Here is a 25,375-nt window from a genome sequence, read left to right on the forward strand (position 1 = left end):
TCCATCGTAGGATGCATTATTTCAATGGAGGGGGTTTCCTCCAGCTTATCCACCAGAAAAGGTTTTGGAGCCTGAGCTGGTGGAGCTTTTTCCTTGGGCTTCTGAGCGTGGACAGCATCTTTGTAAGAAGAAGCTGCAGCTGAAGAAGACTGTCCAACAGCTCCCCCTCTCAAGCGAAGGGAAAAAATGATGGAAGCATTTCTTTGAATGTTGTAAAAAGAAAGGGGATGGATATCCTCCAGTTGTTTACCTTCATAGAGGAGTCGTTGAGATGCCGAGGGTATCCCCATCTTGTATTCCAGGATTTGCTTGAGGTCCTGCACTAGATCTAAAGAGCTCACCCATTGTAGCATGGTTTTGCCAGAGAGGAGCACAATCAGGATCTGGAATGATGCAGAGAAATCTGTTTTCTGCTTTCCTCTGCAAATCTGAGATAAGAGGAAGTTGGTGCTTGCACAGCTTGCAGAGGGCCCAAACTGTACCTATTCCTTTTTTTTCTTCTCAGGGCAGCACACAATTTTCATTGCCAAGTTTGGCTTGCACGGATTCGAGGCCCCACTGAAACTCACGGCTCTATATTCTGTAGGGCCGAGCAGAGGCCATACGTCCTCTAACCATTGCATCTCACACAGGTTTCTCAAAACCTCTTTAGAAAATCCCTTCTGTGCAAAGACTGAGATCAGGTCCCTCTCTGAGATCAAATCTCGGTGAGGCATTTCGTCAAACACTTGTCTCGCATCCTCCTTGGATTTGAAATATGAAGGCGTCCGTATCTGGGTCAGGAAATCCTGCTTGGTCTTGACTAAACCCTTGCTGGGCTTACTCGTCTTCTTGCATCCCTCGTCCAACTTGTCAGGTTTATTGAAGGTTTCCTGCACTCCACCGCCATTGATGAAATCAACAGACGCATCGAAATCCGGCCATAGCTCCCTAGCAGTTACATGCCGAGATCGATTGGCGGGAATGAAAACCGCTTCACCAGTGTGCTTTCCAGAAGGGTCCTCATTAAAGAAGGGCCCTCGAATCTTGATGGACGAAGACGCGTCTTCTCCTTCTGGGGCCTGGCCTTCGCCATTGTCATGGGGTTTTGCCGGCCCATACAAGCTCAGCTGCTCTCCTTCGATATAAAGATGTTGGATTCTCGTCTAGAGACTGTGAATACTCACAACCTCTTTTATTATCGTATCCACGCTTTGGGTTGCAGGGCATTCGAACAGGAATTGGTTTTGCACCATTTTCGCCTTCCAACCATTACAGAGCTCGAAAAATTCGTGCGCTCCTTCATTAAAGTCATCTTCCGCTTCTGTTTCTTGCTCGGTCGTGAGAGCCTCCATTGTTGTAATTTCTTCAGCGTGGCATTCGACACTGGAAACTAACAACAGACACCCAGCAGAAGCGTTGCGAGCGAAGATCATAAGTTTCACGATCGCCATGGCTCTATCGACTCTAAAAATATTTTCTCCAACAAGTCCCACTTTTCCATATATTTCACTCTCAGTGCAATTGCTAGTTTTTAAATCAATGCCTATATATGAAATTTCAAGGACTAGCATAACTCTCACATAATTATTTAAAGGATGCTAGCTCAATGGAAGAGTGCCTGCTTTATAAGCAGCAAGTTGGTGGTTCGATTCCACTGTGTCCTAATATGAATTAATCAATGATATTGTAGTTTATTTTTAATTAAATAACTTTAATATTGGTTTATTTCAATGATGAGATATATCCTATATTCATTATTTTATATTGTCTCTAATGAGACAAAAGTGATGTTGTATTATCTTTGAATGTAATTTTTTATTGTCTCTAAAGAGGCTATAGTTAGGATCAAAGATATTGTCTCTTTAAAGACAATATGTCTTTAATCCCAACTATTGTCTCTAGAGAGACAAAAATGAAATTGTCTCAGGAGAGACAAAAATGCTTGTGTTATGTATTGTCTTTATAAAGACATTATTTTAAGACAATTTAATTTTAAGAAGATTTAATTTGAGACACCTACTTAAAGACAATATTTAAGACAATACACAAGTTTTCTTTTGTCTCAAGTTAAGACAATTTACCCAAAAATTGTCTTAAATATTATCTTAAAACCCCCCTTTGTGTTGTCATGATCCATGAGTGGTGTGGGGGGATGGAAAAAAATTCCGAGAAACAACCACCCAATGGTGGATTCAAACAATTGTGGGGCAAAGGAACATGAGAATTTGGGGAATGAAATTCACAACTTGGAACATGCGAACCCCTAGTGGAATGGTTACTGTAAATTTTTGGTCAACTAGAGCTCAATTTGAATGCCCAAGATAATATACAAAATTTTCAAGAGTGAATTATAACCTGAGCTTGAAAAGACCCATTATTGCTTGCTAAATTCATGTAAAATCACCTAGTATTCGAGTTGAGTGAATGGGTTGTAAATTGTTCTGAACTAGGTGAGCTAGAATGGTTGTAAGAGAGGAGAATACTACTAGGGATTGTTTGAAGAATGAAGACGCTGCCTTGTTTTGTTTCCTACATGTTTGAAAGGAATATGAGAATCCATAGAAGCCCTATGCTCAGTGGTGAAGAAAGACTTTTGCTACAAAAATGTCAATGAAGGAGAGTGGCCCTCATTGTCATCCTTTTCTACAGTGAATCAGTGTTTCCCTAGTGGTATCATGGCCTTGCTAGGGTGTGGTCAATTGCATAAATTTAAAGGTACAAGTGAACCTATATTTGGGTGAAAAAGGACTCATCCTTCATTAGTTGTAGGCATTTATTTGTTTAAATAAGTGTTCTCACTTGTTTTCTACTATTCATAATTTGTACTCTGGTTGAAGTTTACAAGGTGAACATTTGATGCTTGTTGATTATAAATTTGATATATAAAGAATTTTAAGTAATGTTGATGATGCTAATGGGTGTTTAGTCTTTTGGTGCATATGGCTTCTTGGATGACGAAAACTTGGCAGAACCTTAGTTGTAATACCTGAGCAAGGATGACAGGGAGAATGGACTTAATCTCTAAACTACAATGAATTTCAATTGGCAAATTACTTTCACTAATCTCTAAATTATGGATATAGAGGAGGGCCCCACGAGAAATGCCCAATGATAGGCTCTCATTTGGTGTTTCTCACAATATTAGGAATACAATTATTATGAAATTTATAAAGGACACTAAAACATCTTAGTCTTTATAAGACATTCAAAATTAGGAGTTTTAACTCTCCTTGAAATCCTTTATTGGAAATGATAGTCTAGATTCTCAACATCTTCACTTGATAACTAAGCTCCAAAGCCTTTCATCAAAGCTAAAAAATATCTATACAATTGAAAAATTGATTTTTAACTCCCATACTTTTCCTTAATGCAAACTTGATTTTCTAGGTCAAAATGTGAATGAGTAAGTTTAGACAAACTTGTGTCTTCCATACCATTCACGAAATATAGCTTTAAAACCATTGCAAAACATATTTCTTAATTAAGGAAATTTGACTTAAATTCTCTCTCATACTAAGTCAAATTCAAGCTCTATTGCATAATACCTCCTCACTTGACTTATCTTATGATGACTTAATTTGATTCATTTCTTAACCACAGGGTTATGTTATAAGGATAGTGATTTGGGAAAATAACACATTTTGATTAAAAGAAAAAAAATTATTGAATTATAATAAATATGATTTTTTATTAGATTATAAAAAATAAGAAATGTGAATGAAAAAAATCTATAATATTTTTTTGTAAAATTGTAAAATACATGGTTAATAATTATGATTGACTTATGAATTGTAAAGTACTTGATTTGTGGGAGGTTTTTATTTTCAACATTTTGAATATACACTTTATTTCATTTTCAACATAAGTAGTTGATTTGTGAGAGGTTTATTTTGTTTTCAACATTCTGATTAGATTAAGAGATTAGTGAAATTGCCTTACATAGTTGTTGATCTAAGAGATTAGTGAAATTGTCTTACAAAGTTGTTGATTTATGTGATGGTGAGTGAAATTGTCTTACATAGTAGTTGTTGATTTAAGAGATTAGTGAAATTGCCTTACATAGTTGTTGATCTAAGAGATTAGTGAAATTGTCTTACAAAGTTGTTGATTTATATGATGGGGACTTAATTTGATTATGATTTCATTTTTTTTTTCATTGTTGTGAAATAATAGTAAGTTAGGCGTAATGTAGTTGATTTATGCGGGGTTTACCTTTCATTGTTAAGTTGTTGGTTCAATTTTTAGGTATTTTTATGTGGAGGCATTGAGGGTGGGAGTCACATGTGGGATAATTGCCTCATTAGACACCATCCTACATAGAGACAAATTAAATCTTGTACAATCTTGATAACATCTCAGAGCTAGGGAAATCATTTCTCCATCCAACATTTACGCTGATCTAAATTTCAATCATCACAGACTATGATCAAAATTATGGATCTATTTCCTATATTTTCTTCCTTATTGACAATAAATAACAATCATAATAGCAGCAAAAAATATGACCATGGTAGAAATATTATTACAATAGTTATCCCTAAGTCCCACAAGTCCCTGGATCCATTCCCTGACCAGACTTTGTACTGACTCTACCGTTATTCCTAAAAATAACCATGAATATATATATAAATAAAACTAACAATAGTCAAAATTATTCCTACCAATATTGGGCTAACAGTTTTTTATCCGTCCTTCAAACAGGTTTTTAGGAACGGCACAAAAAGTAATTGAAGTACCCGTAAAACCCTAATCAAAATGTTGGGCTTAACTGTTTTTCATCCGTCCTCCTTCCAACAGGTTTTCGGGAACTGCCCAAAAGGTAATTGAAGTACACGTAAAACCCTAATCAACCTATGAAAACCCTCACGTTTACACAATCATCTCAAGAACTAATCAATTCACGAATGTGTGATATCTATGATTTCAATAGATTCGCAATATAAATTATTTTCATTAAATTCAACCTACCACCCAGGCCTTTCATTAAATTCTTGCGAATACCAGCTGGCACATAGTAGCATACGCAATTTATCTGAACGATTCCAGACGTTTCATCCTCAGAAACGATACTCCAGCTTCCTTTTGCAGTGGCCTGCATTAATGTATTTATATTTTTCGATGATTTCCTCAATATAAATTTTGAAAGTTTGACATCCGTCTCCATATTTTTACAACTTTAATATTTTTGGATGATTTTCTGAACTTTGATATCCCGTTTCCATAATTTTATAACTTTAAGATTCGTACTTCCATTTCCATTTAAATTCGCCTGCCATATATTTAAGTTCTTTTTATGATTTCCGAGTCTAGATTTTGAAAGTTTAATATCCCATTGTAATAAAGTTTTTTCATGTATATTGTGAAATTATGAATATTCTGAATTGTGCTTTTCGTTTTATCGATTAAGATCAGTCTCCCATATTTATATGGCAGAGAAGTATTAGCATGTGTTAGTGTTCTTTTTCTATAAACTAAAATTCAGAATACTATTTATATGGCAGAGAAGTATTAACATGTGTTAGTGTTCTTTTTCTATAAACTAAAAATCATGTATTCTGATAGGAAGTGTTTTTAATTAGTTAACATGGTTGATTTTTTTTGTTTTATACTACTAGTGGGTTGTTAACTTAAAAAAATTCTTATTAAATCACACCAACTAAAATAATTTATTTAAAAAAAATTAGATCCAATATAAATATTAAATGAGTTTAAATTCTAGTGAAGAAATAGAAAATAAATCTAAATCTATTATTGTTGTTATTGTATTGAATACAAGAGAGGGATCTATTATTTATAATAATGGGAAGAGTGCTAACTAATGATAGCTATTATAATTGGGAAAATAAGAATGTTTATATAAGCTTACACCTAACACTAGTTAACAGCTGTAAAAAAAGAGTATTGGAAATACCAACATTGACATTATTGATATTTTATAAAGGGATGTATTTTTTTTCCATTTTTGTAAGATGCATTTGGGCCTTGGCATCTTGACTTGTTTAAAGAAGACAAGTTAAGCACTTTAGTTCTTATTCCAAGACTTTTACTAGCTAGATGTCTTTGGGGATAGCTTTGGGTCTTTGCTCTTGTTTGAGGAAAAGAAGTTAAGCAATTTGAGTGCTTATTCTAGTGCCCAAAGACGATTTTATCTTAAATAGTATTCTTAAGAAAGGTAATTTCATTTTTATTCATTGTTAAAACTACCATTCAAATAAATAATTATTATATAAAATAATATATTAATCTATATTAAATATAAAAATACAACTAATAAAATTAAATTATAAAATACTTGACTTAGATAGGTTAACAAGATCAATTTTATAATGGAAAAATATATATTTGAGATGTTTCATCTATAGAAATCTCATATTCTATTCACACAACTCTCATGACTTTTATATATATATATATATATATTGAGTATTGTGGTATTTAATTGATATTTTTTTTGTTTTATATTATTATTAAATTGTTAATTCGTAAAATATTTATTAGTTGTTATTTATAAATGTTACTTGACTTATCAATTTTATTTAAGATAAATAACACCATTTTAAATAATTTATTTATAATAATTTAAGTCTAATTATGATCTTAAATTTTATTAACAAAATAGAAAATAAATCTATATTTATTATTGTTGTTAATATATGGAATATAATAGAGGGGTTCACTATTGACAATAGTGGGAAGAGACCCAAATAATGATAATTATCATACCTCGGAAAATAAGAATGGCTATACATGCTCACAACTAATACTAGTTGACACATTTGGAAAATACCAACATTAATACCATTTATATTATATAAGGAGATAGATTATCATTTCCATTCTTGGAAGATTCTTCCAAGTCTTGGGATCTTGACTTGTTTGAAGAAAACAAGTTAAGCAATTTATTTCTTATTCAATCACTTTCACTAGCTATATGCCTTTGGGGATGCCATTAGGTCTTTGCTTTTGTTTGAGGAAAAAAGGATAAACAATTTTAGTGCTTATTCTAGTGCCAAAAAATGTTTTCTCCTAAATAATATCTTTAAAAAAATCAATGTATTTTATAATCATGGTTAAAACTACCTCCAATATAAACATATCTATTTTAATAAAGTAATTCTAATAATGTCTATCTTTTAACCCCATATATAAAATCGCATACTTTTCATTAATATCTAACTTAAATACCATCATTTATAATTTAACTTATTCAAAAAATAAAAACTAATTTAAAAATGTTTTTTTTTTTAAACTTAATTCATTACTCAAAAAAATTATAAAAAAATTAACCCCTAAAATTATATATTATATAAAAATTCATACTCAATTTCAAAAATAAATCAATTATAAAATTACAAACACCAAATTATATATTTATTTATATTGAATATAAATATATTTCATTTAAATTATAAAATAGCTAACTTAAACCACATTAACCATATCAATCTCATATACCAAACACTATATATATATATATATATATATAAAATATATAAAATATATTAATATTTATGGAAAGGACAACCATGCACATTAAGAAATCAATTAAAACATTTGATAATATACAAGAATATCAGTCTCATTATCATTAATTATAATTATAATTATAATTATAATTATATATATATATATATATATATATATATATATATATTGTTTTTAGTGTGATTTTTTGGAAATTTTTAGGTGGGTTTTTTCTGGTCTAATTTCTCTAAAATCTCACAAGAATAAGTAACCCTTGCAGAATCGGAGTGCCCTAGGAGTTTTTCAGAGTGTTGAATCGATAAATATAATAAAAAAAACTAGTTTAAATAACACAAAGCAAGATTTCACTTAAAATTTTCCACCAGATTCTAGCACCCAAAAGTTTACAAAATCACACTAAACACAATCATATATATATATATATATATATTTCAATTTGCATAGTTTTTATATAAAATTATATATATATATATATAGATATAGATATAAATATATATACACACATAATTGACTAATCCTCTACCTAAAATATATATACATATATATACACACACAATTAACTAATCCTGTACCAAACACACTAGGATTTTATGTGAAGTCATTATACTGAAAAGGACAATAATTGTGGATTTAAAAATATTTTATAATGGCATAAATAATAGTGAACCAATTTTTGGAATTCACCCCTTCATATTTTCAAGACGAAACTATAAAATATAGCGCAGCACCCTATTCATAGTCTACGACATGCCACAATTACAAAAAATAAACTCAGTTTTTATATCCAAATCATGATCTTAACAACGGAGTCACTGTGGTAGCGGTAGTCCCTGCCGAGGTTGAGAAACTCGAGTTCTTTGAGATGCCACAATGATTTTGGCAGTAATTTTAACATGTTCCAATTTTACACTTTTAGTCAGGATTGGACTAATCAGCCTTGAGATGCCATGTCCAATTTTAAACTTTCAGTCAGGATTAGACTGATCAGTCTTGAGCATCTCAGTTCCCTTGGCATACTTGTAATTTTATTGCGAAAAACTGAGATTCTTTTGCAATATTCATGAGCATTCATCTTTAAAGACAAAGTTCTTCTCTGGAAACATAATAAATGGGTAGAGATACTCCCCATTTGCAGAAAAGAGTGAACGTGTTCTGGGTGAAGGTAGCTTGTCCTAAGAATCAAAAATTTTCCCGTGAAAAATCAGTTCAATTTTCTACCCATAGCCCCCACGGGGTGAGAGCCACCGGGGAATCTGAAACATCCACCTTTTTCTTTTGGTACCATTCCTTGTTTATAGTGATTTTTCAACATATGTCACGGCTGTCGAAATGTTGTTTACATTTGTCATGGATGTTGAAATGTTGTTTACATTTGTTGTGTATACTGAAATAAATTAATTTAAAATGAACGAAATGCCAAAAATAAAAAGAATACTGTCAAATTTATTATCTCATTACGTAGGATGATAATGAGAAAAATGCATTTCTTACTTTCCTAATTTTCAATCAATATAGAATTGTGAATCGCTATGGATGAACATGATAGATTATGAAGTGGCAGACTAACAATATGGTTCACCTCCATTTGTATTTCATCAGAATTTATACTATACCGCATACATTATTAATGTAGTATATCTTTGCGGCGTACCACATTAAACGTTCTCCGTTTACCATAGATGATAAATTTCAAAGATACCTTCATCTAAAAATAAATAAAACATTTGACACTTTCATAAGTACGGTGGTGTAGATATCCATTGTGATTATATTAACATAACGTGATTCACAACGTTGAGATTTTCACAATAAATTATCACTCTTTTTAGTTGAACTTATTAAATCGAAAAAAGAGTTAACAACTTAAAAACAATTCATTTTAAGTCATAAAAACTCTTTCCATTTCATTGCAGGGATTCCTGGTTGCTTGCATCCCTCACCATCACTTCTAACAATCTCAGCCAATGTGAAACATGCCCTTCCACATCAGCCGAATTCAGCTTATGAACAATCTCAGTACCATTTCTCTTAAGGAACTTTGCAATCATCTGAAGGCTTTCAATACCAAAAAATGCTTGTTTCGATTGGGGTATTTCATTGCTTACCTTGAGATCCCTCGACAGGCTATTCTCAAACAGAATCGACATGAACGAGGACTCGAGCTTCTTCACAGCAATATCTAGCATCTCCCCACCATCATCCGAATTGCCTTTGCTTCCTAGGGCTCCAATACAGCCCTGCAATCTACGGATTGTGTACTGTCCACCGTTGGACTTGGGTTCGAAACTCGAACGGCCTCCTCCAACAGCCCCACTGCGAGAGGCCTGTTCTCCGAATCAAAACTCAAATAGCCCTCCAGCCTAAAGGTAGCATCCAGATAGCCCTTGAGATTGTCCTCGGGATCGCCCATGAGGGCAGTTTTGAGTTCTCTGATCGAAATCATGGCCTCGAGGATTCTTAGCGCCGGCCCAACTGCCCCATGTATGTCGACTTCAACAGCCTCCACAAACACCTGTTTCATCAAACAGAGATAAGCTATATAGTACTTCCAAAGATTGGAAAAAAAAGAAGAACAAAATTCATGAAGCATAGAAGACATATCAGTAAACATTGCATTTGTTACCTGAAAAACAAATGCAATGATCGCAAAATATAGGACAAACCACCTACTTGCAGAAGCCATGGAAGCTACTAATACTCAGATGGGGTATATACACAAGTGAAGAACTCAGATGTCTTGATTCAAGAGTGAAGATGGAGGCAGGTTGAGTCACCCATCAAGGTTCATTTCTGCGAGAGACAAAGCTTTTGAAAAGACACCTGTAACACATGCAAAAATAAATGTATAATACAAAAATATATTTCAAACACGTAAAATCCTGTGCGCCCACAATTTTACCACCTGCCTGCCTCTCGTCCTTCTTGCATACCGAACGTCTTTACCTCTATCTCTTTTGCATATCAAATGTGTCTACCTCCCAGCTAACCAACTCATTAATCAAAACCTCAGATGCAGCTAACTAGAAACCCACACTTACTTTCTTGAGAACCAAAAACTCATCGTTACGCAAATTGGTTCAGTCGACTAAAGACTGATAGGGAATTCAAAGACAGAATTAGCAACATTGCTTAGAGGCTTAAGGAAATCTCAAGGGAAAAGAACAGGGAAACTGGCAAAATTACAGAGTAGAAAACAAGACAATGTGAGCAGTCAAAATTCAAGAACTGATGGCCTTGTCATCACACCGGGAGACTCTGCCATGCAGAAAAGAAGAAGAGTGTCTGAATATGGTCCATGTACATCGTCAAAAGTTGCATCTGACACACCAGTTAAGTGTAGTCTTATTTTCCCTCAGTTTCAACAGTTGCTATCAATTATTGTTTTATTTTACTCTTTTACATTATAATATTTCTATTCCCAATTTCAATTTGTATGATACACTTTTAAAATTTAAAAACTAATACAAGATTATACTTACTAGTCAAATGATTTTATGATCCTATGTTGATGACAATGGCAATAGATAAACAAGGCAAAAATAGGAAAATATCCAGTTTTTGACTTAAAAAAACCCGGGAGGGCTTCAAATCTCAAATAGAGAAATACAATTACATACAACTAAATTAGTGGATTAGAAAGAGAACTACTATTTTTGAAACTAGGGAAACAAACACAATAAAATCTGAAAGTTGAACTCTAGACTGCAAGGGTCTTCTGATAGAACGTTTTAGTTAAAATAAAACTTTCATGTAGTACAAAAGAAATAGAAATTTCCTGAAAAGGTGAAGAATGCAAACCTAGGCCATGCAACGATATGCAATTCAAGCAATGGATTAGCATGAGGCAATTATCAAGAGAGAGCCCTTAGTTCCGTCTTTGCCAAGGACAGCTGAGGTAGATTTTACATATTTGGTATTCCGTTCCGAGTAACAGGTCTCCATAAGTCTCTGACTTACTCCCCTTGTCATACTTCATTTTGGTAAGTCCATTTGAATTAAATAATTATGAAATTATAGTTTGACTGAATTTCGAAATTCAAAATTGTTTTTTGAAGAAGCATAACAAAAACAAGCTACTGTAATCATTTTTATAGTGAAAAGTTATGGTTTTTTTAGGCTGACAAAAATAAAAATTGAATTTCGAAATTGTACCTCCACGCACAAATTATTGACAAGATAGGCAAAAGTGGATCAACGAAGAAGTGCAATTAGGCTCTTGTCTTTCTCTGCTTTTCTTCTTTGAATTGAACCGGCTGGCTCTGATCCGAATTGAATTGAACCAACTGTGCTCTGATGCAAATTGAACTGCCTGGGTGTGATGCGAATTAAATTGAACCAACTGTATACAATCTGTTGTAAGCCATATGAGGACGCCTCTATCAATGTGACTACATGCAAAAAAGACTCACAGAGGGTCACCACCTATCTCGTCATGTAGTTCACTGCTCTGAACAATCATGTGAGCACGCAATGGTGACAAGTGTAAACAAAAACTTTGCATAAAATAAGCTTATTACTTTGCATAAAATAACTTGATCCGCCTTTGTTTTAAAACACTTAGGATAAAATAACTTGCAATCACTAAAATCACATGGAGGCAAGGAAAAGCTTTAGATAAAATAACTTGCACTCACTAAAATCACATGGAGGCAAGGAAAAACTTTAGATAAAATAACTTGCCCTCACTAAAATCACATCGGGGCAAGAGACGCTTGCAATAAGAGAGTGAAATCCAAAATTTCGTTAAAATTTTTTGAAGCCAAATCACCAACAATAAACTTTGCTTAAAATTACTTAAACACTGAAAATTTACTGTCAACAAAAAACTAATCCCTGGACAACCCTCCATCGAACGCTATAATCCCTACTTGCCAACCCTCGATCGAACGCTATAATCCCTACTTGCCGGAGGCAAGGACTAATAATGGAAATAACATGGAGTCGCTCTAATCCCTACTTGCCAACCCTCGATCGAACGCTATAATCCCTACTTGCCGGAGGCAAGGACTAATAATGGAAATAACATGGAGTCATTGGGAATTATGAAATAAAGATATTTTTAACTAAAGCTCTCGGTGTGCAAGTATCTATCACTCCCAAGTTCGAAACAACTGCGAAAAGACCAGACCTGTGTATAACATTTTGTCACCTCTATTCATTTCTTCAAAACAAAAGTGAGGACGTCATCAGTTCACGTGACTGGCTTCTGATCGCGACGAGCATGAACCATATAAAAAGTGTGCACACAGCTTTATGCAAAAGCTGCTGATCAATCACAAAATCTAGAATTGATATACGTCCAATTTGCGTTAGGTTGAACTCTGTATCTGGGGTACGATGCAAACTTAAAACCAAAATCCTTCAGGATACTCTTAATTCAATGCTGCACCGCATATTTTTATGAAACCATTCACCCCACAAGACAACACATGTCAGTCACTCCATATATTTGTGTCACGCTACATTCACAAGAAAAAACAAATTGAGTTGTAAACATCCAATAAATGTAGATCAGAATCTCCGATCCAGTTTTGTCCTCGTATATTATTTTATTAACTTTATTACTTAATATATATATATATATATATATATTATTTAAAAAAATAAATTTTTTAATATATATATATATATATATATATGTTTTTATGGTAGGTAAGGTTTTTTTTTGTGGTAGGTAAGCACTCAAAGGGATTTGAAGCAGTGACTTATCACAAAAAATGTTTTAACAATACACTCATTCACCATCAATCCAAAGTCCCATAGACTTTATAATAAAACTTCAAAAATATATACTTTTAAATATAATCTAATTTACAAATTACATCAAATTAATAATTTTTTAATTAATTATAAATAATAATTAATTAAAAAATATTTGAATTATATAACAAAAACTATTTTTTTATAAAGAGAAACACACCACGCAATTATCCTAAGGAAAACATAAATAACATGTATCAATTTAAGCTTGCATATGAAAAAAATATATTACAATTGCCTAGGTGGAAAACGATTCATTCACTTTTAATGATATATAATTTTTTCATTCGGCGTTTAAATTGACGATAGTTGTGTGAACCACAACATTTATTTTCTAATTTTTTCTCCGTGAACAATGTTAGTTTTATATATATAGATATATATTATTCATATAAAAATTTATAATTTAATTATTATTTCGATAAAATTATTTTTATTTTTAATATTTAAATATTATTTTTTTGGTGGAATTTCAATTTGTAATTTCAAATATGTGACATTGATGAAAAGGAAGGACTTAGGTTAAAATTTAAAATTTCTGTATTGCGACCTAGTTCAAATTCCCCTATTGTGACCTGGTTCAAATCTTCCTATTACAATTGTTGCGACTAAGGCTACTGAGAGGACAAATCATAGCCCCCTAGAAATTTATTGGTAATGAAGTGTCAAGCCAGCTACTAGATTTTTTTGGGTCACTATATATATATATATATATAAACTCATTTAAACTTTAAAAATTAAAGATTTCTATTAAATTAAAATAAATATATTTAAAATTTAGTTGATAAATGCTATTATATTAAAACATCATATTCTAATGATTTTTACATTTTATTTTATAAATATTATTATATTGAAACAATTTATAGATGTTTAGAAAAAAAATCTGATTATGCACAATATTAAATAATAATTTAAGCTTGATATGTATAATTTGAATGAGTCTAATAGTTAAAAAAGTGTGTTTCCTTTTAAGAGGTTATAGGTGCAAATTTAGAATGAAGTAAAGTATACACATTTCCTTATATTTTAATAGTCAAATTGAATGACTCTCTTATCTACATGCAAGAAAGTCTCTTAGACCAATTTGATATGTAGTTTAGCCATAACATTAAAATTTATTATTAAAGATAATGAACATTTCTAGTTGTGAAATGAAAATTAGATTAATAAAAATGTTTATTATAATTTTATTTCCAAAAATTTTGCAATTTTATGAAATGATATATTAAAATAAAATGATCTCTATATACAAGTAATGGGAAATGTTATTTAGATTTATTTTGAATGGTTAAAAGAAATATAAGATGTTTTAAGATAAAGTTCAATTAATTCAGTAACAAGTTAAACTTTAACTTAATGAGTTTAAGTTTTTTTATTGTAAATAAATAATTCTTCTAAAACCTAAACATAAAATATAAAAATATTTTTCATAAAAATACTCGCACATAATATTGAGAAAAGTTAGAAATTTTAAATACATATCAAATGAGAATATATAGATAGGAAATTTCACTAAATATAAAATAAAAAAAATATTTTATTCATATATAATATTGGAAAAAATTCTAATTTTTAAATACATATCAAAATATTCATATATAATATTGGAAAAAAAAAAAAAATTGAAATACATATCATAAAAAATTTCAATGATTTTAACATTAGAAACAAACCAAAAAACCACACATATATAATTAATTTAAATATTTGATTTATTTTATATTATAAAAAACATAAAATAAAAGTCTAATATATGAAGTGAAAAGCTTATAAGATATTTTAAATATTTCAACCATCATATATTATGAAGGGACAGAAAAAACTTTTCCCTTTTAGAAAATTTCCCTTATGAACCAATAGAAAGAAGAAACTCGATAACTTTTCAAAAAAGGAAAATTTACCTAATAAAAAACTTAAACTTTCCCTCTCTTAAATAGAAAAACTTTTGAATATTACAAATAATAAAGCTCTTCAAGTAATATTCCAAAATTTACCTAATAAGAAAATTAAAGCTCTTCAATATGAAAGTAATAGACAAAAATTTACCTAATAAGAAAATTAAACTTTCACTCTCTTCAATAGAAAAACTTTTGAACATTACAAATAATAAAGCTCTTCACCAATATGAGAGTAATAAATAATAAAGCCCTTCACCAATATGAGAGTAATGGACAAAATCTTACTGTACATAAATATGAAAAGTAATGAAACCTGTTATATGTTGAAAATTTTAAACTTTTCCTACATTATACATAGAAAATTTTAAACTTTTCATACGTCATACCAACAAAGGGAAGAAACTTTGACCCTCTCAATATAGATAGTGGGAAATGATTTGTTATGAGTACTGTTTATCAATGTATCAAGTTAGCTTGGAACTGGTAGACAACTGTAGGTTTAATGCAGGATCATCATGAGAGGACTCCTTAGGAGGGGGTTCATCATCCACTGCCACAACGAAAGGCTTGTAGGTGTAGAAGCGAGCGCAGACCATGTAGTAGAGCAGATTGAAGACTTGCAGCAGAGTGATGAGCCAGTAAAAATACTCCAGCCTTCCTCTGTTGAGGTTGGTGGGTAGCCAATTATGGTGCCCGTCTCTGGATGTGACCTTGTGGATGGTGGAAACAAGAAGAGTGCTGAGATAGCTACCGGCGGAGATTGAAGTCCAGAAAAGAGCCGTGGCGGTGCTCCGCATGCTTTCGGGACTCTGGTCATAGAAGAATTCCAAGTGCCCGATCGACATGAAAGCTTCTGCTATGCCGTGAAGAGCGTACTGTGGAACGAGCCAGAAAACGCTTATGGGGATAATGGACTTGGGGCGGTCCAGAAAACCGTAGTGGGCCGCCACGGATTTGCGCTTCACTTCGACGAAGCCGGAGACTAGGGTTGCCAGGACGGAGATAAAAAACCCTATTCCCATGCGCTGCAAGAACGAGATTCCGCGGCCTCGGCCGGTGAAATGGCGCGCGATGGGCATCAGCAGGCGGTCGTAGACTGTAATTGTTAAAAGCAATGCCAGGATTGTGAAGACCGACATGGAGCCCGCGGGAATCTGAAAGGTGCCTGTCAAATGCCGGTTCATCGTCCTGGCTTGCATCAGAGAAAACGTGTTCTGTTGGGCGGAGGCCGTGATCAGCAGGATTCCGGCCGCCCATATTGGCCCCATCCGGATTATCGACTTTAGCTCCTCCACTTGGTGAACGGTGCACAGTCGCCAAGGACTCGGTGACGCTGCATTCTCTGGTTTGTCCGAGTCCGTTGGGATTGCTGCTGCATCGAAGAATCTGCAATACCCGAAAGAAAAAACTATTAGACAAAGAAGTCAGTGCTGCCTACTGCCCATCTGTGACGTGACGTGATGTGACGTGTCGTGCGTCTGATCGTCTGCACCGCAAAACAAGAAGTGACAGGGCTTCTCGAAAACATTGAAATTTCACATTTCCCCGCCGTATCAGACGGGTAAATCGCTGTCAAGACATCGGTTGCCTAAGGTTTAATAAGATTAACAAATTTAGTATTAGTATTACAAGAGCATAGTCTAAAAAGTTCCAGAAAAGAATTTCTTAGTATATTTTTGACGAAAGTCATACAGATAATTTTGGAAATCTAGATTACAGTTAAAAATCAATTTAAGTTTTTGAGAAGAGTTTTCTGTGAAATTATATCGTAATTTATTTGTCGACTTGTTTCAAATCAATAAGTGTGGTTCATTTTTACGATAAGTTGAAGAACCAGATCATGGCTGCATGAAAAATAAAGAGAGCAGATCATCCAATGTCTCTATTTGACAAAGAACGGCTACATTTGATCATGATCTGGTTCTTCAACTTCTACTGACGCTGAACCACACTTGTTGGTTCAAAGCGCGACAAATAAATTACAATATGATATTCGCTAAAAACTTTTCTGAAAACATTTAACATAGATCACAGAAACCTAAATTCAACCATACTTAATCTATTTCAAAGAAACAAATCTTAAATCCTAAACAAACTAGTCATCCAAACCAAATCTTTGTCTGCTCAGACTGGTCCTAAGTATGTACAGATTTCAGTGGCTGAATTTGATTTTAAATTCCAATGTTACTTGGCCGTGTCACACAAAAAAGTTACTGTATGTATAGTTTATCAGAGCTTAAGAGAAGCATGTATAGTTTATCAGAGCTTAAGAGAAGCAGGATCCGAATCATATAAATACCCAGGAATTATGACAGGTTTATAACTTTGATGGTGCACATCGTTTTTTCTGTCAAAGGAATGAGTGGTTTATGGTGTACATTTTTTGGTTAGAGGAATGAGGGGTTTGATTGATCTGGTACTATATTTATGTAATATGGAGTTGATTTTATAATATATGGAGTTGATTTTAATTATTATAATTATATTTGTGTAATATAGAGTTGATTTTATAATACAAATATAAAGTTGATTTAATTATTATAATTATAAAGTTTTATATTTATAAATTAGATTTGATTTCAATTTTTTATCATCATTATAATTATAATAACATCTTATATTCATAAAGTAGATTTGATCTCTATTCTTATTCTTATTATTATTATTATTATTATTATTATTATATTATAATAATATCTTACATTCATAAACTAAATTTGATTTCAACTATTATCATTATAATTTTAAGTGGATATGTTTAATCTGCAGTATGGGGTCACTGATTAAACGATTCAAATGGGTTAGTAAACTAATGGACAATTCAAATGGTTAACTACACTGAATTATTACTAACCACTTCATATAAGTAGATTTCAATTACTATCACTATATAGTAATAACACTAGATAACTTTTGAGTAGATCATAACTCACTATTATAACACTTTTAAGTAGAGGAATACCCTACTATCAAATATAAACCTTTTACTCATACTCACTTTACATTTTTAAGAACTTACTAATTTACTGACCTTTTTTGGGTTTACATAGTGTTTTTCATTGTCCCAAGTTATTTTTGATCTATCGAGTCTTACTCAATGTAATGAATAAATATCGTATGAATTTGGATTTGAGCCACCGGAATCCGGTCGATCACAGCCTAGCTTTTACTGTAGTCTAATTATGATCAAACTCTATGCACTGATCATGTATGATTGAGGGCTAGCTCAGTACTTACGTTAGGTGATTCGTGCAAATTACCCATATACTGTATGCTAATCATAATCAAACTCTAGGCAATGATCAGAGTGAAAAAATGTATGATTGAGGGCTAGCTCAGTACTTACGTTAGCTGGTTCGTGTGAATCAGGCAGCCGCCGGGAGAAATGGCAGCGTCTTTCTCCCTGTCGTGGTAGAGCAAGCTCGGATCCGCCGGCTTCGGAAGGTTTCGTTTCTTGATCGAGGCAACGATCACTTGCAATAGGCGAGTCAGTGGGCTCCCCGCCGGCTTAAAGTGCCTGTACAGAGGAAGTCCCATAACAAAGAAAACGATGGAAATTGCCATGGCCGCCGAAGGTATTCCCAGACCCCATCCCCAACCAATATTTTCTTGAATGTAAACTATCACTGTCACTGCCAGCAATATGGAGAGCCCCATACAAAAGTAATACCAGTTGAAGAAATTCCACATCTTTTTCCCCTGCTTGGGATCCTTCTCGTCGAACTGATCGGCTCCGAACGCCACCACGCATGGGCGTATACCCCCTGAACCTAGGGCTGTTAGCAGCAGGGAAAAGTAGAGGATACCCAGCTGCCCGGCCGAGGCTTGCTTGCAGACCTCCTTGCCGCTACAGGGAGGAGGGCGAAGCTGGGGCAAAATAGCAGATATCGTTAATATGGCCATTCCCTGCATATCATTTCCCAAAAAGAAAGTGAGATTTGAATTTCATAACTTCCATAATATTTCATAATATGATAATAGCCAAAATTATCATTTACATTACATATATAACATGATAATAGCTAAAATTATCATTTACATAATATTTCATCACATCTAAAATCAAGACTTACATGATACTTCATAGTTCATGGGCATCATAAAAAAATTTATAAAATATTTTTCTTAATCATTTATTAAATTTTATTACATAGCAAAAACAACTTACAATCTGATAAATTACTGAAGACACTGCTATAGTCCAGAACCTGCCCGCGTAAGCATCGGCTATGAAGGCTCCCAGCAATGGAGTCAAGCTTGCTGTGCCACCAAAATTGGTCAGAGTGTTGGCAGCCATGACTGGTGGCAAGTGAAGTTCTTGTTGCAAGTATGTAATCATGTTGGTCGAGAATCCAACTACGGCCAACTTCTCGCACAGTTCGTTCGCTGGTTTAACACAAAATTTGGTCAGTGATCACCTAATGTTCACCACATGCAACAAATACTCATCAACCAACTCATATATTGAGAATAATATTAACGTTCGCTACAATGGATCTTTAACATTACCAACTACAGACTGCAAATATCACATTACAAAAATATTTAGAATGATCTAACAAAAAACAAACTTGTATCTATTATAAATTATTGGTGAAAATTGATCAAGTACAGCTCAAAGTACTCATAAATAAGGAGACAAAGAATGCGGAGAAAAAGAGTTGTTTTTAATTTGATTTTTTGGACTTTCTGGTGCCGGAATCTGGTAAAAAATTATAAGGTGAAATCTTGATTTGTGTTATTTAAACAGGTTTTTTGACTGTATATATAGATTTAGCAGGGTGAAAAACTCCTAGGGCACTTTGATTTTGCAGGGGTTACCCATCAAACTTCTTATTTCAATAAATTCCTGTCAGATTTTAGAGAAATTAGACTAGAAAAACCCACCTGAAAAGCTTCCAAAAAATCGCACTAAAAACAAGTCAGGCTAAAGCTCAAAAATAAGAAAAATAAACTAAACTAGACCAACAACTCAAAGCTAAACCCAGAAAATAGCCACAAAGATTCTCAAATGCTTGAATGAAGCAAGTACGAAGCGTTCCCACACAAGATCCTAACATTTAAGGCTAAATAACCTAGTAATAGTTGCCCATAGTTGTGTTCTAAAGCTGGACTGGTATAACCCAGACCTCCATAGGACTAGACTGTTGAATATAATCGCGAGTTTGTTTTGAAATATGCAGTTCAGAGAGTGACTTAATGAATAAGGTGATGCAAAATATGCAGGGCTCCATAGAACCATCAGTTTATTTAGAAATCTGCAGTTCAAGAGTGACTGAATGAACAAGGTGATGCAAAGTATGCAGGGCTCCTCAGAAATAGACTGTTGGGTATTATAGTCATCAGTTTGTTTCTAAGAAATCTGCAGTTCCAAAAGTGAATGAATGAATAAGTTGATGCAAACTTTAAAAAATCAGTTTTTATAAACAATACTGATTGTATATGAAACAGTGTCTAACCACCAAGAACTTGAACTATAACCAGACAGAACCATTGAAATTCTTTAAGCAAAGAGCTATGAACATCTGAGTTTTTATCTTCCTAAGACATGAAAAACAACAAGTAACGGAGCGTTATGAATAAAGATTAAAGCCAACCATATGGGCAATAGATAAAATGCTCTTCTGATTCTGATATATTGTCGCAGAGCTACACGTTAGACTGCAGTCTCAGCATGTAGTCTTCATAGAAAAATGAATGTTGGGCGAATATGCTGATAGCACCATCAAGAAAATGATGTTGCTCAGAAGTCTATACTGTTTTCCAAGAAGACTCTGTTGGGCGAATATGCTGATAGCACCATCAATAAAATGATGTTGCTCAGAAGTCTATACTGTTTTCCAAGAAGACTGTCTGCTACATGTGAGACAAAGCCATTATAGAGACATTGTTCTAAGAAGGCAAACCTGAAGTATTATTAGACTGATTTAGTCATAAATATATTATAGAGACCTTGTTCTAAGAAGGGAAACCTTAAGTATTGTTAGACTGATTTAGTGATAAATATGTCTTGCAATTTTTTTTATATAAAACTATGCAAAGCATCAAAGTTCCATTCTGATATTTTAGACTTATCTTCTAAAAATAATGCTGTGTTGAAATACATATTTATCTGAATTAAAGTATCTTAGATCCTTCCTATGTTGAAAGATGGATTTATCTGAACTAAAGTATCTGATATCCCAATATGGATTAGGATATATTATAATCAATGCAGTTCTACTAACTGCATACTGATATTGGAATCTGAATTTGACTCTATTGCAAAGAATATACTTTGCCAATCTCCAAGTTCCTTGTCTGTTCTACATTAGATATGCGTGCCGGAGGCTATCAAGGTCTAAGGTGGTTTAAATGGGTTTCTGTTAATTTGGATTAGGAAGAGTGTAATACCGAAAATGAAGGGCATGGCTCTCCATCCTCCGAGCTTTCGCTTCACTGGGCTATAATGCCCCACTCCACTTTCAATATTGTTGTCACCCACCGATTTTTCCTCAGCAGACTGCTGGTCTGTTTCGCCTGCGCTGCAGCACATGAAAGAAAAGACCCTCCATCTTCTACCATTGGGTTCAGTTTGTCGATCCGTTCCATTGGGCTCATTGGCCACATTCTCTGATCTCTGGAATCCAGTAAAAGCCTGCACCAAAAATCATAGAGTTTTAGAAAACAGAAGCATCATGGGTGATGATCATGGCGTTGAATCAAGAAAACGTACTCTACTTCAATGCTTAGCATTCTCACCATTTTGCTCAACTGCCCGTATTAATACACCTGTCTACAGCCGCAACTTAATGCTTTCATGTCCCAAATATATATATAGATATATTCCCGTGACCCCGAATAATGGAAACCTAGAACTGATTTCTTGAACAACAGATCTCAGCAAGAAACACCCTGGAGAGTTGCAGAACATGGTGGGCAGTGCTCAGCTGTTATATAAGAAATTTGGGCAACGAGCTCCGAACCTAACCCTTTGTAATTAGGTTGCAAAAGCATAAGATTAATCACAATCCCTTGAGGTCCGTGAAGTGAAAATGATAGGGATCGGATGGGATAGGCCTGGAGCAAAAGACAAGGCGAAATAAAGGACCATGGACCCCCACACTGGTTTGCAAATCTCCTAAAACAATATGGCAGCCTTCCGGCCAACCACCATTCATTCCTTCCCGGTTAAAAAACGGACACACGTCTGTGATTCAGTACTCGGTTGGCCAGAGATTGACTCGATTACGCATCCTATTCGTCTTGGCAGTGCCCAACCAGGAGTACGTGCAACTCACACCCAGTTGTTCATCTAATTTAAGCATGCGGAATCTGAAGCAAATTCAAATACAAATCCACATACCAAGACAAACTGTTCACGTCCACGGTATATTACGTCAACCTCATCATCTTCCCTTCCTCGCAATCCATATCTATCCACCCTCCCACACCCGCACGCGGATTCGAAACTGGATTGAATCCATTGGCTAAGGGCCAAACCCCGGCAATAATTCGGTGTGACATCACAAGAGAAAATGTTCCTGGACTCTCAAAGAAACACAACCATTAATTCTCTGTGTAACTACATCATTGATGTCTAAAGATTTAACATATAAAAAGCAGTGGCCTCCTCCAACTCGGAGCACAGTTTGGACTGACATGGTAACAGTGAGTAGGAGTTTATCACATCTCGGGGTTCGATTGTCACTTCATTCGGAAGGGCTACACATGAGAATGCCATGGACAGTGACCTTAAATGGGTTAATGGTGGAAAGTTTCATCTTTATCCATTTATAGCAATATGAAATACCAATATCGATGTTCATACTGTGTCGAGCGATCTCAGCGTGAAAGTCTATAGTGTTAGCCCAGTCATGGTGAAACCTATGGAACTTGAGTGATAAAATTAAGAAGGGTGCAGAGGAGGGAGATGATTGTTTTATATTTTTTTACATAGTGTTTATAGTTTAGTTGTTAAATCAGCCGTGGGACAATTGTCATTAGTTTTTATTCACTGTTGTCGCGGTTATTCAAGTAAAATTATATATATTATTTTGCTCTGGTTGGAAAGGAGAAGGAAAGGAGAAGGCTGTGACTCCTGCAAGATTCATCAGATTTGTGAATATATCTTAAACTTTTAACTTATTTCCTTACGTCTAAAATAAGCTTTTAATCGAATAAAAACAATTTTAAGTCATATGTTAATTTATTTTTTCAAATAAATACAAGTAAAAAAAAAATTATTTTCAAAATACTGTCCAATTTTGGCAAGCTAACTTATAAAATAAAATTTAATATTCACATCACTTTACCACATAAACTAATACATTAAACTTCAAAATAGAATATAAAGTTAATTACTTAAATTCGATTTTTCCACTCTTTATAAACATTCTTCCTTTTTCATTTAAGTAAATATGGATTTAATTGTTCCATAGTGGGGACATAGACATGGATGAGATCTTTCAAATGGTTAAAATATTTTATGCCTTTGTTTATAACCAACACTTTTTAAGGACATTGAAAATGTATAAAATATAAAAGTTGTTATTTAAGAAAAACATAATATGATTATTGATTTGAATATTTCAATTTATAAGATTTTAATATAGATAAAATTAATATAAAAGTTCAAAAAGTTTTGACGTAGATTTATATTGAAATATATTAAAGTTTAATGTTAATATTGGAAAAATGTTATGGCTATCATGTAAATATAAATATAGTATCACTGTGATCATCTATTTAGGATCCAACTCTTCTCTCTTAAATGATTTCAACATGGATTTGGTACTCTCAGAGCAGTTAAAGTCTCTTTTACATAGTGAAATAGACATGGATTCCTTTTTCCTAAAAGAGTCTACTCCACATATATAAGCTATTCCAAATTAACAACTAAACCCTCGAAAAGAAACATGAGTCATCCATCTCGGAATGTGAAATAAATGACCTTTCATTCACCCTTTGACTACTCTTCATCTACAAGTTATTTCAAGTAAATGCTTTTAAAAGGATCTAAATAGGAAACCTGAGTGAGTTAACATAAAATTAAGATGAAAAGTAAATATTTATTTCGTACACTTTTTAGGGAGGCAACATAAATTAAATATATAACTCAAACCCATAATGAGAAGTAATAAGTCATTTCATATTCATTAGAGGAAGCAAGGAAAGAGGTTCTACTTGAGCACCCAACTACCACAAACTAATTTTAGCTTTTATGGAAACATCTTAACAATGCAAGATAACAATTGGGAACATTGACTAAGGACCCAACCACTTCATCTAAGGTAGTGACAAACATATATTCTATTCTCCAAAAGAAAAAAACTGTCTATTTATAGGATTTTCCCACTAAATACCCTTAACTGGGGTTAAAAAGGTAGCACAAGTTAAATAAATTTGACCCTACATGGGAAATTGTTTTTATTTATCTACATTAAAGGAAGAAAATTATCTAGTTTTACTATAGCCTGCACCAACATGAAACTAATTAGACTAGTGGAAAGAAATAAAAAAAATAGCTACAATCTTCCCATGAATCTTACACATAAGAAGTAAACAACATATCTTTACAAATGGCCAATTTTTTTATGAATCTTACACATAGAAAAGAAGAAATAAACAACTTATTTTTACAAATGGTCAAATGGTTTAGTTAAAACATAGAGTCAATTGGGCATAATTTGTTATAATTATCAATTCTACCTCATATAAAGGGTTAAATGTTGAAATCATCCTTTCAATTTGAATTTTTAGAAATCCACATTGATATTACAACCCTAAAAGTCATAAGTTTGTGTAAATTCCTCTGTCTAAATATAATGTGTGTGGTGAATTGTAATATGGATCACTCATGAAATTCCCCTACTAGATTAAAAGCATCATTTATGATTAAATTGAGAAAGTAAGGTGTAAGTTGTAACATCTATGACATCATATATTTACTGATTAAATGTAATATTTTATATCAATATTTTTTATATAAAAAGATAATATTATGATAGATAAAACACATTGACTATTGAAAGAAGAGGAATTTAAAGTAATATTTAACAAATACATCTATAAAGCTCAAGACATATGTCAAAGGTCTCTCTTTAGTTTTATGTGTAAACACCAATATAGATCCATTTTTATTTAGGATCACTTAGGCAATGAAAAAATTACATTCCATTTTTTTTTTAATCCTTCTTAATGCTAAATGTTTGATAGATTTGAAATTAATATTTTTTTTTTTGAATTAACACAATTTTATTTATTTA

At 33.1% G+C, this 25,375-nt stretch overlaps 1 protein-coding gene across 1 annotated transcript; it reads right to left on the reverse strand.

The window, feature by feature from the left end:
- Nucleotides 1-15,273: 15,273 nt before the first annotated feature.
- Nucleotides 15,274-22,086, reverse strand: LOC149224183 (Major facilitator superfamily protein). Its single transcript, XM_089386025.1, has 5 exons — nt 21,870-22,086; nt 21,522-21,765; nt 19,297-19,514; nt 18,475-19,034; nt 15,274-16,514 (listed from the first exon to the last, which is right to left on the reverse strand). The coding sequence occupies exons 1-5, from the start codon at nt 21,870-21,872 to the stop codon at nt 15,593-15,595; spliced, it is 1,947 nt and encodes a 648-aa protein (XP_089242151.1). The 5' UTR covers nt 21,873-22,086; the 3' UTR covers nt 15,274-15,592.
- Between the last annotated feature and the right edge of the window lie 3,289 nt (nt 22,087-25,375).

The sequence above is a fragment of the Pinus tabuliformis genome, chromosome Q, assembly GCF_031772625.1.
Source record: "Pinus tabuliformis cultivar Carrire ecotype Pingquan chromosome Q, CPIR1, whole genome shotgun sequence".
NCBI lineage: Eukaryota > Viridiplantae > Streptophyta > Pinopsida > Pinales > Pinaceae > Pinus > Pinus tabuliformis.

Bases quoted from the DNA above. Each gene is read 5' to 3' on its own strand.
- LOC149224183 (XM_089386025.1), bottom strand. The intron at 19,515-21,521 runs GTATTACACTCT...GTGTTAAACCAG, and splicing joins AGCCATGCCCTTCATTTTCG to CGAACGAACTGTGCGAGAAG. The intron at 16,515-18,474 runs GTAAGTACTGAG...CGGGTATTGCAG, and splicing joins ATTCACACGAACCAGCTAAC to ATTCTTCGATGCAGCAGCAA.